Source organism: Balaenoptera ricei, chromosome 2, assembly GCF_028023285.1.
Source record: "Balaenoptera ricei isolate mBalRic1 chromosome 2, mBalRic1.hap2, whole genome shotgun sequence".
NCBI classification, from domain to species: domain Eukaryota; kingdom Metazoa; phylum Chordata; class Mammalia; order Artiodactyla; family Balaenopteridae; genus Balaenoptera; species Balaenoptera ricei.
The window spans coordinates 37,793,708-37,808,425 of record NC_082640.1 but is presented as its reverse complement, the minus strand read 5'-3'; the positions used below and the strand labels follow the sequence as shown (position 1 = coordinate 37,808,425).

The 14,718-nt window shown below is 56.6% G+C and overlaps 1 protein-coding gene across 1 annotated transcript; it reads right to left on the bottom strand.

Moving 5' to 3' along the window:
• Nucleotides 1–3,403: 3,403 nt before the first annotated feature.
• FES (FES proto-oncogene, tyrosine kinase) lies at nt 3,404–14,197 on the bottom strand. Its single transcript, XM_059912432.1, has 19 exons — nt 13,787–14,197; nt 13,183–13,404; nt 12,818–12,991; nt 11,340–11,436; nt 11,026–11,209; nt 8,972–9,109; nt 8,780–8,899; nt 8,522–8,644; nt 8,202–8,388; nt 7,996–8,079; nt 7,268–7,477; nt 6,804–6,926; nt 6,392–6,445; nt 5,466–5,584; nt 5,078–5,172; nt 4,839–4,962; nt 4,435–4,592; nt 4,197–4,319; nt 3,404–3,768 (listed from the first exon to the last, which is right to left on the bottom strand). The coding sequence occupies exons 2-19, from the start codon at nt 13,393–13,395 to the stop codon at nt 3,626–3,628; spliced, it is 2,469 nt and encodes an 822-aa protein (XP_059768415.1). The 5' UTR covers nt 13,396–13,404; nt 13,787–14,197; the 3' UTR covers nt 3,404–3,625.
• Between the last annotated feature and the right edge of the window lie 521 nt (nt 14,198–14,718).

Sequence of the window (14,718 nt, the reverse complement as noted above, 5' to 3'; positions counted from 1 at the left end):
TCCCACATGCCGCAGAGCAGCTGGGCCCATGCGCCACAACTACTGAGTCTGCGCTCTAGAGCCTGCGAGCCACAACTACTAAGCCTGCGTGCCACAACTACTGAGCCCGCATGACACAACTACTGAAGCCTGCACGCCTAGAGCCTGTGCTCTGCAACAAGAGAGGCCGCTGCAGTGAGAGGCCCGCGCACCGCAACGGGGAGTGGCCCCCGCTCGCGGCAACTGGAGAGGGCCCACACGCAGCAACGAAGACCAAATGCAGCCAAACATAAATAAATAAAATAAAAAGTTCCCTTTAAAAAAAAAAAAAAAAAAGACTCAAGTCACCCTACTCAAGCCTTGCCTACATGGCCAACGTAGAGACATGCAAGGTTGTAAGGATGCCACAGCGGAGCTGTTCCCCTACATGCTCATACTGCTTCCTGTCAGAACCCCTCAGACATAACTACTATTTTCATTTTTCTATAGCTTAGTTTTGCCTGTTCTTGAACTTCATGAAATGGAATCATAAGTATGCACTTTTTCACATAGCATTTCTTTGTCAACCTGTCTTTGAGATTCATCAGGGTTTGTACATGTACTTATGGCTTATTCTTTCTTATTCTCATATAGGCATTTGGGTCATCTCCAGTTTATTCTGGTCCAAACATCCCTTTTTCCTTCTGGAACTTCAATTACTCATATTTTGGAGTCCCACATGTTTCTTAGACTCTGTTCTTTCCATTTCTTTTTTTCTCTCTCTCTATTTTAGTTTAGACTCAATCTATCTTCAAGTTCACTAGTTCTGTCTTCTGGTTAGGGAACTAATCCTGAGACTGTGTGTTTAGTCTCTATGATTGTGACTTTATCCTTTAGCTCTATGAATTTTTAGAGTTTGTAATTTCAGAGATGGCATTTTTCAGTTCTACCTGCTCCTTTGATTCTTTTAAAATAGATTCCAACCCTGTTGAAATTCTCTATATTTGCACCTATTTTGTCCACCTTTGTCTCCGTTTAACATATTAAGCATAGTTATTTTAATTTAATTTAATTTAATTTATTATTTTTTAAGTATTTATTTATTTATTTAGTTTACTTATTTTGGCTGTGCTGGGTCTTAGTTGCGGCACGTGGGATCTTTAGTTGCAGCATGCAGACTTCTTAGTTGCAGCATGCGAACTTTTAGTTGCAGCATGCATGTGGGATCTAGTTCCCTAACTAGGGTTGAACCCAGGCCCCCTGCTTTGGGAGCGTGGAGTCTTACCCACTGGACCACCAGGGAAGTCCCAAGCATAGTTATCATTTGTGGGTCTGCTTCTACAGTTTATTTTTCTCTTGTGTATTGGCCCCATTTTTCTCCCTTTTTGCATGTTTTATAATATTTGAGTGTATGTTGCATATTGGGTATAAAAGAAAGGTAAAATATGATGTTATTCTCTTCCCCAATTTCTCCCTGAGGGTTCCCAGAGTAGCCAGTTACCTTGATATAATCAAGCATTGAGCTGAGTTGGGGCAGTTATAGTTCTGATAAAACTCCATCCTCCCCTGGATCGCCCCTGTCCTCTGAGATTTAGGAAAGCCTGGCCAGTCTCTGTCTCTTCCAGCCCTTCAAGTGCTGCTTTAATGAGATTTTGAGGTTAGCTCTTTAACCTCCCAACCCACACAGGTTCAAAATCTGGCCAATGGGACTTCCCTGGTGATCCAGTGGTTAAGAATCTGCCTTCCAATGCAGGGGAGGCGGGTTTGATCCCTGGTGGGGGAACTAAGATCCCACATGCCGTGGGGCAACTAAGCCTGAACACTCTAGAACCTACGTGCCACAACTGGAAAGAAGCCTGCACTCCGCGACGAAGAGCCCGCGTGCTGCGGCTAAGACCCAATGCAGCCAAAATAAACAAATAAATAAATATTAAAAAACACCAACAACAAACAAACAAAGTCTGGCCAATATCTTGAGGGGGAGACCAATTATTGTTTGTTTCAGGCCTCCTCCCTCTAAACACCTGCCTTTCCAGCCCAGCCCCTTCCTAGTTGCCCATACTGCTCCAGAACTCAGCAAATGTTCCATGGGGGAAAACTGGCTTTGCATTTTGGGTTCCTCCAGGTACCAATCCATAGCACTGTCCCTGTAAGCACCAGAAACTCCATTTCTTTTTTTCCCCAGTACAGCCTTTCTGTTTGGGACAATTCTGATCATCAGAGATGTCCCATCTCAGCAAATGTCTCAGGGAAGAAAACAACTGCCCATCATCAGTTCACCTTGAAGGGGCTTTCTCCTCCTTGAAATTTTAATTCATATGGTCTTTCTTTCTTAACACCCCTCGCCATTGTCTTTAAAAATTATTATTTTCATCTTACATTTCCTCCTAGTTGTTGCAATGGGCGTGGGGACCTGCGGAGACCTACCACATCCTACCCAGAAGCAGAAGTTCTTCAGTTCTGCTTTTTACCACTTCTAATGGAGATACAATTTGAATTGTTAGTGTTTTTACTTAGTCACACTCTAACTTGACTTCCTCTTGTTGAAACAAGTATTGTCTTTTATCTCTTTGAAAATAGATATCAACTACTTCATGGCCATTTTATCTCAAAGTTCTTACTGCTTTGCTCTTTGGCGCTATAAATCTTTCCAGGTTTCTGTTTTTCAGTCTATTCATACTTCTTTGTCTTCTTCTTCTTTTTTTTTTGGCCGCACCATGCAGCATACAGGACCTTAGTTCCCTGACCAGGGATCGAACCCGCACCCCCTGCAGTGGAAGCACGGAGTCTTAACCACTGGACCTCCAGGGAAGTCCCTCTTTGTCTTCTTGACCTTCACCGTTGCTGCTAGAAAAGTTTCACATAACTTTGTAGGTTTCAGGTGAATTTAAGGGAGGAGATGAGGGCTCCCCGCTCTGCTACCCATTGCTCAGTAAACTTGTCTTGAGAGATGGGAATAGTTTTCTTTCTCTTCAGCTACTCCAGTCCCCTTGGAGTGGAACTCTAACTTCCCCTGACACTCTCCTCTTCCTGTTTCTCATGTGACTGTGGTACACAGACATAGTGTCTCTGACATTTATAAGCTAATGACTTTCAAACCTCAGTTGCCAGCCTTTACTTCCATCTGAGCCTCCAGACTTATATGTCACACTTACATCCCCACAGGCCCCTGAAACGCAACATCTCCAGACTCACCGTACTTCCTGCAGCTCTGCTCCTCTGCCTGGGATCCTAATTCAGAAATAACACCACCATCTGGTCAAGAAGCCTGTATATCATCCTGATCTCTCTCCCTCTTCCCCAAGTCGCACATCCAACAGCTACCAAACCATGTCAGTTCTGCCCTGTGAACACTGCCCGTCCTCCTCCTTCCCCACGGCCACGGTACAGGGCCTCTATTCCTTCTAAGACCTGCCCTCCAGAGGAGTGCACATGCCAAGAGCACTTGATGGGCACAAATGGTTTTTATTATTTCTGCCTGGAAGAGGAATCCCTGGCAGGAACAGGGATGCACAACAGACACAGAGCTGCATCCCTGCCGGCAGCATAGATACCGCTGGCTGGAGTCCAGGACGATGAAGAGCTGTCCAGCGGCGTGACCTGGAGCTGGTGAGGAGGTATAATCTTGCCTGCAGAGGCCACTGGCTTGAGAAGTGGGGCCCCAGTCTCACCGATGCCGCTTTCGGATGCTCTGCAGCTCCTGGTAGATGGTGCTGAAGCTGGGTCGCTGCCCGGGCTCAGAGGCCCAGCACTGCTCCATGAGTCTGAACACAGCGTCGGGGCACAGCTCGGGGCAGGGCAGGCGGCCCCCTGTGAGGACAGGCACAGCACACCAGGCATGAGGAGGGGGTCTGAGGGGCCCTGGCAGCCCCTGGGCCATGCCATGAGCAATGGGAGCTGCTTAAGGTACAGTGTTCTTAAGGAGCCCCTTTTCTTCAACAAAAACACAGAGATTCTAATCTCAAGCCACCATGTGCTAGTTGTGTGATCCCTGCAAACCTCAGTGTTTCCTTCTGTAAAAGGGACCTATTAATCCCGACCTCACATGTTATGAAGAGTAAATGAAATAAACGATGGCCTGACACACAGCAGGGTTTCACTGGATGGTAGCTCTAGGATTATTCTTACTCTGCCTCAGTGGGAAGGATAGGGCGTTAGGAGGCCTGGAGGAGTCCAGCTGGAGCGGTGGGAAGAGGGCTTGGCTCTGAGGCCACTGTCACACCGCAGGGTTCCCTTACCCTTTTCCACAAACTCCCGAGTCTGCTGATTGCTGAGGTTGGGGTAGGGAGAGGCCCCCAGGCTGAAGGTCTCCCAGAGCAAGATGCCAAAGCTCCACACGTCGCTCTCAGAGGAGTAGCGGCCTATGAGGAGGTGAGGCGGCGTGAGTGGGCCACACCCATTGGCCAGAGAAGGGCAGGTGGCGGGACCCATGCCCAGCCTCGGGCCCTGCAGCCAGAGCGGATCAGGCCCAGGTACCGTAGTTCAGGGCCTCCGGTGCGGTCCACTTCACGGGAACTTGTCTGAGACCCCCCGAGGCTGCGTAGATCCCGTCGGCTTCCTCCCGGGACATCCCAAAGTCACTGATCTTCAGGACATTCTTCTCTGTCACTAGGCAGTTCCGAGCGGCCAGGTCCCTGGGCAAAAGCAGGACAGGGGCTCATTTAGCCAATATCCACACAGCACCTGCCACCTGCCCGGCCCGGGCTCCCTAGACACAGCCACGAGCCGAAGCTGCCCCTGTTCCTGGGATGCCTGGTCCGTCAGAGAGGCAAACTCCACCCCCGGAGCTGGTGCCTGCTGGTGAGGGGCAGCAGCGCCTGCATCTGGTGCGGGGGCGGGGGGGCGGGTGTCAGGACTGCCTGCCGCGCCCACCCCCTCACCGGTGGATGCAGCACTTGCTCTCCAGATACTCCATGCCCGCAGCCGCATCCCCTACCATCTGCAGCAGAGTCTTCACCCTCAGGCGGGCTCCCTCTGTCCGGAGGAAGGTCAGGAAGTCGCCCCCTGGGAGTGGACGGTGGGGACGGGGAGCTCGATGAGCCTTCCGGGGGTCGGAGGCGGCGGGGAGACCTAGCCCAGCGGCGCACCCCAGCCCTGGAGGTCAGCTCACTCTGCTCACCCTGCACGAGCTCCATGACGATGTAGATGGGCTGCTTCTGGGTGCAGACGCCAATGAGACGCACGATGTTGGGGTGGCTGTACTGCTTCAGGATCCTGGGGGCGGGGGCGCAGGGCTGCTCAGGCTCCCACCTTGGCCGGGCAGGGGGTCTTACACATTCACCTCGTCGGCCCCGGGAGCCCAGGGAGCCTGAGGCAGGGTGAGAGCAGGGCAGCAGACCTGGAAGTGTGACTTTGGGTGGGTCCCAGAGCCTCAACCCTTCCACACTACGGGGGGGCGGGGCTGTGAGGATGAACCGAAGTCAAGCACTTCCGAAGTCAAGCACCCTGCCGTGCGCAGAGGAGCCCTCGTATGTGGAACCTCCAGGGGTGGGTATTTCATCACCCACCTCGCTTCCTGCAGAAACTTGGCCTTGAGGTCAGGTGGGAGCGTCTCGCGGCAAGATTTCACGGCCACCAGGGTGTTGTCTGCTCTCAGGCGTCCGCTGAATACTTCGCCAAAGTTCCCCTGAAACGGTCTGGGGCTCCTATCTGTCTTCCCTGGACTGTGGTCCTCTCCTGCACTCGGGGCCCACCTTGTCCCCACCGGCCCTTGCCTCAGTGCCCCCATGCTCAGACCTGCTCATCCCGGCTCTCTGGTCGGGGGACGAAGCGTACACGTGGGACAGGCAGGGCGAGTCACCTCTGATTTACCATGTTCACTGAGAAGTGACATGGAAGTCCAACAATCACTTTTGCTGGGGTTGGTAAAGCATTCTGGTTTTTAGGAAAGTGACTTCTTTCCTGAGTAGGTATTTTATTTTATTTTTCTTTCTTTCTTTCTTTCTTTTAATTTTTATTTTTAGGCCACAGCACGCAGCATGTGGGATCCTAGTTCCCTGACCAGGGATCAAACCTGCGCCCCACCTCACCGTCGCATTGGAGGCGCAGTCTTAACCACTGGACCGCCAGGGAAGCCCCCTAAGCAGGTATTTGATGGCTCATGTGAACAGAGCGTGTCTCTCTTCCCTGAGGAGGCAGGGGTTGGGGGGGAAGTGTGTGCGTGTGAGTGGGGTGGGGTGGGTGCTGGTGGCAGAGCCGTCTCTGGGGAGCTTCCAGGGCAGGTGCTTTCCCCCCGGTTTCCTGCAGGACAGCGTATGGCGGTGGCTGGGCAGGGAGTCAGGGGTCCAAGTTGGAACTCAGACTGAGGCAGGGAGGCTGAGAGTCCTCTGAGGGTGGGGCCCTGGTGTGACTCGGCCTTTGGGATGGAAAGAAGTGATACTGGGGGAGGGGAAAAGCAGGCGGCCAGGAGCCTGGCAGAGCGCACTCAACTCACCCGCCCAATCTGCTCACCCAACACCAGGTCCTCGTGGCTTAGTGCCCACTTGTCCTGGGGAAGGGAGGAGTCGGGGGGGAGGGGTGCGTCAGAAGTCAGTGAAGTGAGGGAGTGCTGAGCCCTATCAAGGACTGAATACCCCCTCCCAACGCTGTGTCTTTCATTTCTTGGCACCTTGGTTCGTTGGTCTGCAAAATGGGGGTTGGACACAGGATCACACTTAGATGACTCAGGGACCAGGCAGGGGCACTAAATGGGTGAGCACCAGCTGGGGGTGTGTGGCCCAGGGAATGGGATTGACCTTGACATTCCAAACCTAGAGGGAGGCCGGCCCCCTGGGGAGTGTATGGGACCTGGAAAGCCCTTTTCCTGCTCTGATTCTGTGTGGGTCCCAATCCTGCCACAGACTCACCTTGGGCACAGCCCTGTTCAGGATGATACCGCTCTTCTTGGTGAGGGGCTGCTGGGAGCGCAACAGGTGGTCTATGAGCAAGGGGATGCTGGGAAAGCCATCTCCTTCCAGTCGGTACAGGTTCTGCGGGGTAGGGGGAACTGGGGTCAACAGCCTCCATTGCTGAGGGGGCCTGAGCCCTGGGAGAGGAGAGAAAGAAAGAACGGCAGGGAGAAAGGGCCTGCCTGGGACGAGAGGCAGAGACCTGATGCTGCACGACAAGCCTGCTCCCCCGTCCTATGGGAGGACGCACACCTCTGTTTGGTTGCAGGGACTGGGTGGTCCCTGGGGCCCCTTTCAGCTCTGCCAGGGAGACATCTAAGACATAGCAGCTCCTTTCTACGCTCCCTGGTGAAGGGGAAAGGAGGGGAGGGAGGGGAGGGAGGGGAAGGGAAGAGAAAGGCTGGAGTTCAGGCCCCACTCACGTCAGCATACTGGATGATGAAGTGTCGGGGCTGCCCATCCCACAGCACAGACAGCACGTACTCCTGCTTGCCCTGGCTCTCCCGGACCAGGAAGTCCCCGGAGTGTGTCAGCAGCTCAGCCACCTCTGCCCGTGGGATGGCTCCGTGGTACCACAGCTGCTCATGCAGGGGCTTCTGCACCTCTGGAACGAGCTGCAGCGGTGGGGGGAGCTAGACAGGCACAGGGGAGGAGCAAGGAGGGGTCACTCAGCCAGCCCATCAGGGAGGCCACTAGGCCGGCCAGTTGGGGGGTGTCCGTCTCTCTCTCATATACTCCTCGTCCTCACAAACCACGCTAGTGCCACAAAGAGCCATCTGCAACCCTTGGAGCCAGCAATAAACTCACCCAGGCTGGGTGATCCCAAACAAAGCTTTTGCCTTTTCCTCCAGGCCACAGCCCCCAACCACTCCTGGAGCAGAGAGAGCCGTGGGATGACGAGGCTGCAGGTCCCTTCCACACACGTGGGTGGTGGAGAGGAAGAGGGTACAGGGGTGGCACGGAATCCCAGGGAAGAGAGGGGCTCCCCAGTAAAAGTAGCCTGGGAAGAGCCTCCTCTCTAGGGCAACCCCGTGACTAAACCCAAAGCACCGTGGTAGGAGGGGCTTAGGGGGACGTCCCTGAGACCGCTGGCCTGGCCCACCCCTTAAGAGAAGGGCAGAGGTGCGGGTCCAGGCTGGGCTCCACTCACCGAGAACTTGGGGCGGAAGATTCCTGAGATGTGGCTCTTAAGGATCTCCAGGGTGGGTGTCCTTCCCCCTTCTCGCTCCTGCTCCTGAGGCCAGGGACAGACGTCAGCGGGTGGCCAGGCTTGGGGAGGGGGAGGGCGAAAATGAGGAGCGCGGCCCCGGGTGGGCGGGCAGGGCTGGCGGTGCAGGCTGCGGGTGGGCGGCTCACCGAGGACGAGGTGGAGTGGCGGTCGTCCTGCAGGAGCAGCACGGGCAGGGGCTCACCGGGGCCCAGCTGCTCCAGCTTGGCCTGCAGCAGCTCCTGCTGGGCCTGCAGCTTGGCCTGGCTGCACAGCGCTACCTGCAGCCCCTGCAGTGCCTCCTGCAGCACCTGCTTCTTGCCCAGCAGCTGCACCCTGTGGGCAGGGGCGGATGGTTGGGTGGGGGGAGAGAGGGGCTCAGCCTGCAGCTGGCGGCCAGCAGTGGGGCAGGCAGGCCGGAAGGAGGGAAGGGAGGGCCAGCAGGCTGCTGTAGGCGGGCCCCACTCACCGCTCCCGGGGGTGGGTGGTCTGCTCCTCAGTCCAGAGCTCGTGCTGCAGCTGAGTGACCACCTCCTGCCGGCTGAGCACTGTCTCAGTGGCCACAGCCAGTTCTTCTGTCACTGAGGTCAGCCTGTGCCCAGAGGAAGGGCAGTGTTAGAGCCACGCCCCTCAGATGCATCCCTGTGGGGCCAAGCAAGCCTGCGGGCTGGCCACAGCTCTGTGTGGACGGCGTCCACCCCCGACCCCGAGCCGAGCCACCACACACGTGTGCTGCACGCTTTCCACAGTCAGCTCGTTCAGCTGCAGCTCCCCGGGCTCCAGCAGTTCAGCCTCCTCAAGCAGCGACTCATCAAAGGTGACACAGGGTGGGACGTCAGGTGTGGACCTGCGGGGGACAGTGCCCGTCAGTGCACAGGCCAGCAGCCCTGGCACCCAGCTGCTGCAAGGAGGGGCTTACCCATACTGTTGCAGGAAGCCTTGGTACTCGGCCTCGGGCTGGATGTGGGCAACCGCTGCAGCCATCTCCCGGTGAATGGCCACCACCTCGTCCTGCACCAGGCTGCTAATCTCCAGGTATTCCTGCAGGATCTCCTTCCTGCCCCCAGACGGGACCCCGGGTCAGGGGGAGCCTCAGGCTGGACAAGGCTAGGAAGCTTGGGGCCTGTGGCACTGGATTTGGACCCACCCTGGGGTTGATCCTCCCCACCCATCATTTACCAGTCAAATGACCACAGGCAAGTTACTTAGTGTCTCCCGGGAGTTTGTAATAAGGCCCCAGTGACAGCCTATGTGCAGAGTGTGTGGTTTGAGGAAGTGCTCAGTAAATGTGAGCTACAAATGTGCCTGCCCTGGGCATAGGCCCACAGCTGGGGCTCCGGGGCTCTGATACACGCGTAAGCCATCGATGTGCTGCTGACCCCGCATTTATACCTCCCAGAGCTCCAGTCTCATGTAACTATCTACCTACTCTAAATGTCCTGTTGGACATCTACCAGTTGAAAAATGAACTGCTGGGACTTCCCTGGTGGCGCAGTGGTTAAGAATCCACCTTCCAATTCAGGGGACACGGGTTCGATCCCTGGTTGGGGAACTAAGATCCCATGTGCTGCAACTATAGAGCCCACGCACTCTGGAACCCGCACGCTGCAACTAGAGAGAAGGCTGCACGCCACGACGAAAGATCCCGCGTGCCACAACTTAAGACCCGACACAGCCAAAAATAAATAAATAAATATTAAAAAAAAAAATGAAAAATGAACTCCTATTCTTATCTCCTGAACCTGCTTCTCCCATAGCATTCTCCATGTAGCCTCCACCACCCAGGGGCTCCGGGCCAAATCCTTGGAGTCATCCTTGACTGCTCTATCCACACCCCACTTCCAGTGCATGAGGAATTCCCACCGGCTCCACCTTCAAAGTACGTCCAAGACCTGACCACTTCTCCCCTCCATTGCTACTGCCCAGGTCCAGTGGCATGGTCTGTGGTCTGGATCACTGCAGTAGCCTCCTGCCTGGTCTCCCTGGTCCTGTCTTGCCCCCTGAAGTCTGTTCTCAACACAGCAGTCGAACTGACCTCACTAAGACGGCTCAGATCATGCTGCTCTTCTGGTCCACCCAGAGCCAAAGTCCTCACAATGGCCTGCGGGACCCTCTATCATCCCTGGACTCCTCCAGCCCTGTGTCTGACTCTGCCCTTCCCTCACTCTGCAAAGGCTGCACTGGCTTCCTTGCTATTCCTTGATTTCAGGCACTCTCCCACCTTGTGGCCTGTGCGCCTGTGATTCCTCTTTCTGGAATGGCCCTTCCTCAAAATCCCCCTGGCTCACTTCTGCACTTTTGAGGCTTTCCCAGACCACTCCATTTAAAACAGCAAACCTGGGACTTCCCTGGTGGTGCAGTGGTTAAGACTCCACGCTCCCAATGCAGGGGCCTCGGGTCCGATCCCTGGTGAGGGAACTAGATCTCTCATGCATGTTGCAACTAAGAGTTTGCGTGCCACAACTAAGGAGCTGGTGAGCCGCAACTAAGGAGCCCACCTGCCGCAACTAAGACATGGCGCAACCAAATAAATAAAAATGGCAAAAAAAGAACATATGCCTTAAAAATAAATAAATAAATAAATAAATAAACCAGTAACCTCCTGCCCTGTCCCACTGCCTCCCTATCCTCTTTTCTTTTTTTATTTTTCTCCATAGCACCTATCACCTCTAACATGCTTTCTACTTTACTTATTGATTTCCTTTTCTTTCTCCACAAACGAATGATCCTAGAGGACAGATATTTTTGTCTACGTTCTCTGCTGTATCACACAGCAGAGCCTAGAATGCTGTTCAATAAACGTAATAAAACCCTGCAATAAGGGGCCCAGAATAATGTAATTTGGATGTAAACTGACTGGCCCAGGGCGTGTTCTCACGTGACTACACGCCTGTCACTTTTACAGGACTGCGTTTTCTGGACCCTGCCTCTGGGCTTCAGGGCTGTGACGGGGGTCGGGGGGTGTGGGCTTACAAGATGCACGCCATCTCCTGGTGCAGGTCCTGCAGGGACTGGAGCAGGCCGGGCAGCATGAGCCGGTGGTGGTGCTGGTGGTGTAGCTGCGCGGCCCGCACGCCCAGCACATAGCGGTTGTGGTGAGCGAACAGCTTCCACAAGCTGCGCACGTACTTGTCCTTGGCCTTGTCACGGTCTTTGTCTGCCAGGTCGGGGGAAGGAGGCGTGGGTGACAGCACAGAGGCCTGGGTAGCACCTCCCTCCCCAGGTACCTGTGGACAGGTCTGGGCTGGCTTGGGATTCCCATCCTGCCAGCGAGGGAAGCCCCGGACCTTTGCTGGCCTCCTGGTACTTGCGTCGGGCCTGGGCGCTGTCCCGTGCCAGGGCTCGGTACTGGCTCTTCAGCTTCTCAATGTCCTGGCTGTGGGTCTGGAGAGAGAGGAGAGACCAGTGTGGGACAGCAGGTCCCCAGAGGATTCCTGCCCGAGGTGAAGCCCTGGACAGGTTCTGCAGTCCAGGTGGGCAGCACATCCAAGTTCATCCTTCAGCAAGGGCCTGGAGACCTCTGGGACTTAGCCATTGCTGCTGAGGTTAAGGTCAGAGGAGTCGGGCTAAGGACAGGCCCCCAGGGGCAGCAGAGAGCCGGACTGGGCAGGCGAAAACTGTCCTTCCTTGGCCTAGAGTGGTATCTGGTGGCAACTAAGGTCCAGAGGCAGGCATGTGTGCTTGGTTTAACACTCTGTTGATGCCATCTTGAAATTCTTAATAATTTTTTGACAAGGGGCCCCGCGTTTTCATTTTGCACTGGGTCCCACAATTATGTTCCTGGTGGTCAAGACTGGAGTTCTCATCCCAGTTGCCTGTTTCTGCACTGGGGTACTTAGGGCAAACTCCACTCCTCTCCTCTGAACCTCAGCTTCCCCATCTGTAACAGAGCTAAATGCACAGACTAGATCAGCCCTTTTCTTAAGGGCCAAGTGGTAAACATTTTAGGCTTGTAGACCATGCAGTCTCTGTTGAACTTGCTGGGCTCTGCCACTGTAGCTCTTTAGTAGCCACAGATAATATGAAAACATATGGGCAAGGCTGTGTTCCAGTAAAACTGCCTGCAAAAGCAGGCTGACCCCTGAATTAGATGATCGTCTGGGAAGAGAGGAGCGGGTGAAGACTGGCCACCAGGGGCCGCTGTGGGTCTGCAGCAAGGCTGGGTTTGCACTGGTAGAAGGGGTGTGGTGCAGGCGGCTGCCCAGCACACTGAATAAGAAGGCTAAAGCATCCGCGTAAATAGCTCCAATCAAACAGCCTCTAGTCAGAGGAGCTGGGCAGGATTCAAGTGCAGGCAGACCCACTTCACAGCCCCAGTCCTTAACCTCCGAGTCAGGGGGCCATGCTGATGCCTTGTGGAGTCTCTGGGTCCCTGGGAGGAGCCAGCCTGGGCCAAGGGCGGGCAGAGTAGCCCTCATTCCTGTCACTGTCTCTCGGACCCGAGGGCCCGCTGGTGCAGTGCAGGAGGTGGGTCACAGGTCCTGCGCTCCTCCCAGGCAATGGCTGGATCACTCATCCTTGTATTCCCAGCACTCTGCTCAGGCACACAGTAGGGTGACAGAAAAGGCGTGGAGAGGCGCTGCTGCAGCCCGGCCCAAGCTAAGGCAGGAAGGGGGGTGAGGGAAGGAAGCTGGGGGGTGGGCCTGTGGTCAGATACTTACACTTCTTCAGTGAGTCCAGGGGTTCCTTGCAAAACCAGCCCTTTTCAGCTCAAAATGTAGGCAGAAATGACCAGGTGAAGCCCCGGTGCCACCCACCCACCTACCTTGGTGAGCTCCTGCTGGAGCTGCTGCCACTGCTCGTTGTAGGTCTTGCGCAGCTGCTGCCGCTCCCGGATCAACAGGCTCAGCTTGCTCAGCGGCCCTGAGTTCAGATCTTCTGCGTGCTGCCTCAGCAACCGGCTCAGGCCCTCCGTCTGGCTGGTGATCTCTGCCCAGGACTACAGCATGGGGCGGGCAAGGCAGGGAGTTGGGGACAGTGGCTCCCACGCCTGGGCCTGCCCAATCTCCAACCCTCCCCAGTGGGCTCCGGGAAAGGAAGGGGCAGGCAGATCTACCCAGCACCCACAGGGCTTTGTTGGTCGAGGGCGGGAAGGGCGGTGAGGAGGCCTAGGGCCCTGTAGAATCCCACCTGACTGATGGGGCTCTGGGGGCTGATGCCCCGGCTCTGGCCCCCGCTGTCCTGCAGTGACATGTGGTGCAGCAGCCCAGCGTATTCTCTGTCACTCTTGACCCGCTGGGCCATCCACTTCCTCATGCCCTCCAGCAGCCGAAGCTCGGCCTCCTGCATCTGCTGCACTGCCCCGTGGCCCTGGGGACTGCACAGCTCCGAAGAGAAGCCCATAGTGTGGTCCTGGGGACCAAGAGAGGAGAGGCCACCACTGGGGGCAAGGCAGAAGCTGGAGACGGGCGGGCAGGACAGGGAAGCTAGGGGCTGCCGGGCCAGGAGGAGCCGCAGGCAGGCAGGAGGTGGGGGCCTGTCCCGCTGAAATGCAGCCATGGGTACAGAACACGGCCTGGGCTGGGAAAGCCCTCATTGCTTCCTGTGTCCCAGGTCGAGGCCTGGTGCCAGGGGTCTCCTTCCCAGCCCTGGAACAGAAACTTCCCGGAGCCTCCCTCCCTGGGCCTTTCCACCCAGCACCCGCTGCAGGGGCAAGGTGTGCACAAGGCTGCCCCTGCCGGTGCCCCAGGCAGCCGCCGCCCGGGACCCTGCCCTTCTGAGGCCCCTGCCCTACCTGGTCCCGTGTCGCGCTCTCTGATCGCCTGCCGGGCCCCTGCCCACTGCCTGCTGACCCCGCTCCCCGTGCCCGCCGCTGCTGCCTCCTGGGCCTTGGGGCAGGAGTTACCCGCGTGGGCAGCTGATCCTGGGGCCGCCGAGGACCGACTCAGACTCAGGCCCGCACCACCCGGGGCCAGTTCCTGATTCCGCGTTTCCTCCTCCTGCGGTTTCAGTTGGCCCCGGCCCCGGGGCGGGCCGGCTGAGGGGAAGGGGCGGGCGGGAGCCCCCGACGCCTGCCCGCCCCCCTGCCCAGTGCAGGCCGCTGCCTCAGCCGGCCACACGGCCACGGAAACGGAAGGGAGGAGGGGGCTGGGAAAGAATGGCCCAGAAGAGAGCAGCCTGCGCCCGGCACTCCCCAGGGCCCAGACAGCGCCCGGGAACACGGGGAACGGCCCAAGGGGGTGGCGGTGGGCGCCTGGCACAGGGCCGGGCTGCAGGATTGCGTTGGGCCGGGGAGTCTGGGGGTCCAGAGCCTGGGGGCGGGCGGGCAGTCCGAGCAGCAGGCCAGGGCAGCCCCAGAAGAGGAAGGGGGAAGCCTAGTCCAGGCCTTCCCCACCCCACTGGATTCCCCAAGGAGAGCTCAGGCGCCAGCCTCCATTTGAATAAAATTTCCAAGTAAATATCCCGAGGAGAGGCCTGCTTCTCAGGCACAGATCCTGGTGGAACTGGCACGGCTCCTCCACCCCCAGGCAGGGGCTTCCTGTCCCAAGGGAGACCTGTGGCAGGCGAGGGCCCTGGGCTGGGGAGTGGAGAGGTATGGCGTTCCTAGTGTGGGACTCAGGATCTCCCCAGCAAAAGCCATCTTGGTCCAGTTAGGCCCCACCGAAGGCCTCAGCCCTACAGCTGGCGGCCAGGTTACTTCAGCCAAGGGAGACCCTGAGCAACTGG

Excerpts from the sequence above, each read along its gene's own strand:
- FES (XM_059912432.1), bottom strand. The coding sequence starts at position 13,395 with ATGGGCTTCTCTTCGGAGCTGTGCAGTCCCCAGGGCCACGGGGCAGTG. Across the intron at positions 11,437-12,817 it reads TCCAGCAGGAGCTCACCAAG|ACCCACAGCCAGGACATTGA; the intron begins GTAGGTGGGTGG and ends CTCTCTCTCCAG. Across the intron at positions 7,478-7,995 it reads TCTTCCGCCCCAAGTTCTCG|CTCCCCCCACCGCTGCAGCT; the intron begins GTGAGTGGAGCC and ends GTGCCTGTCTAG.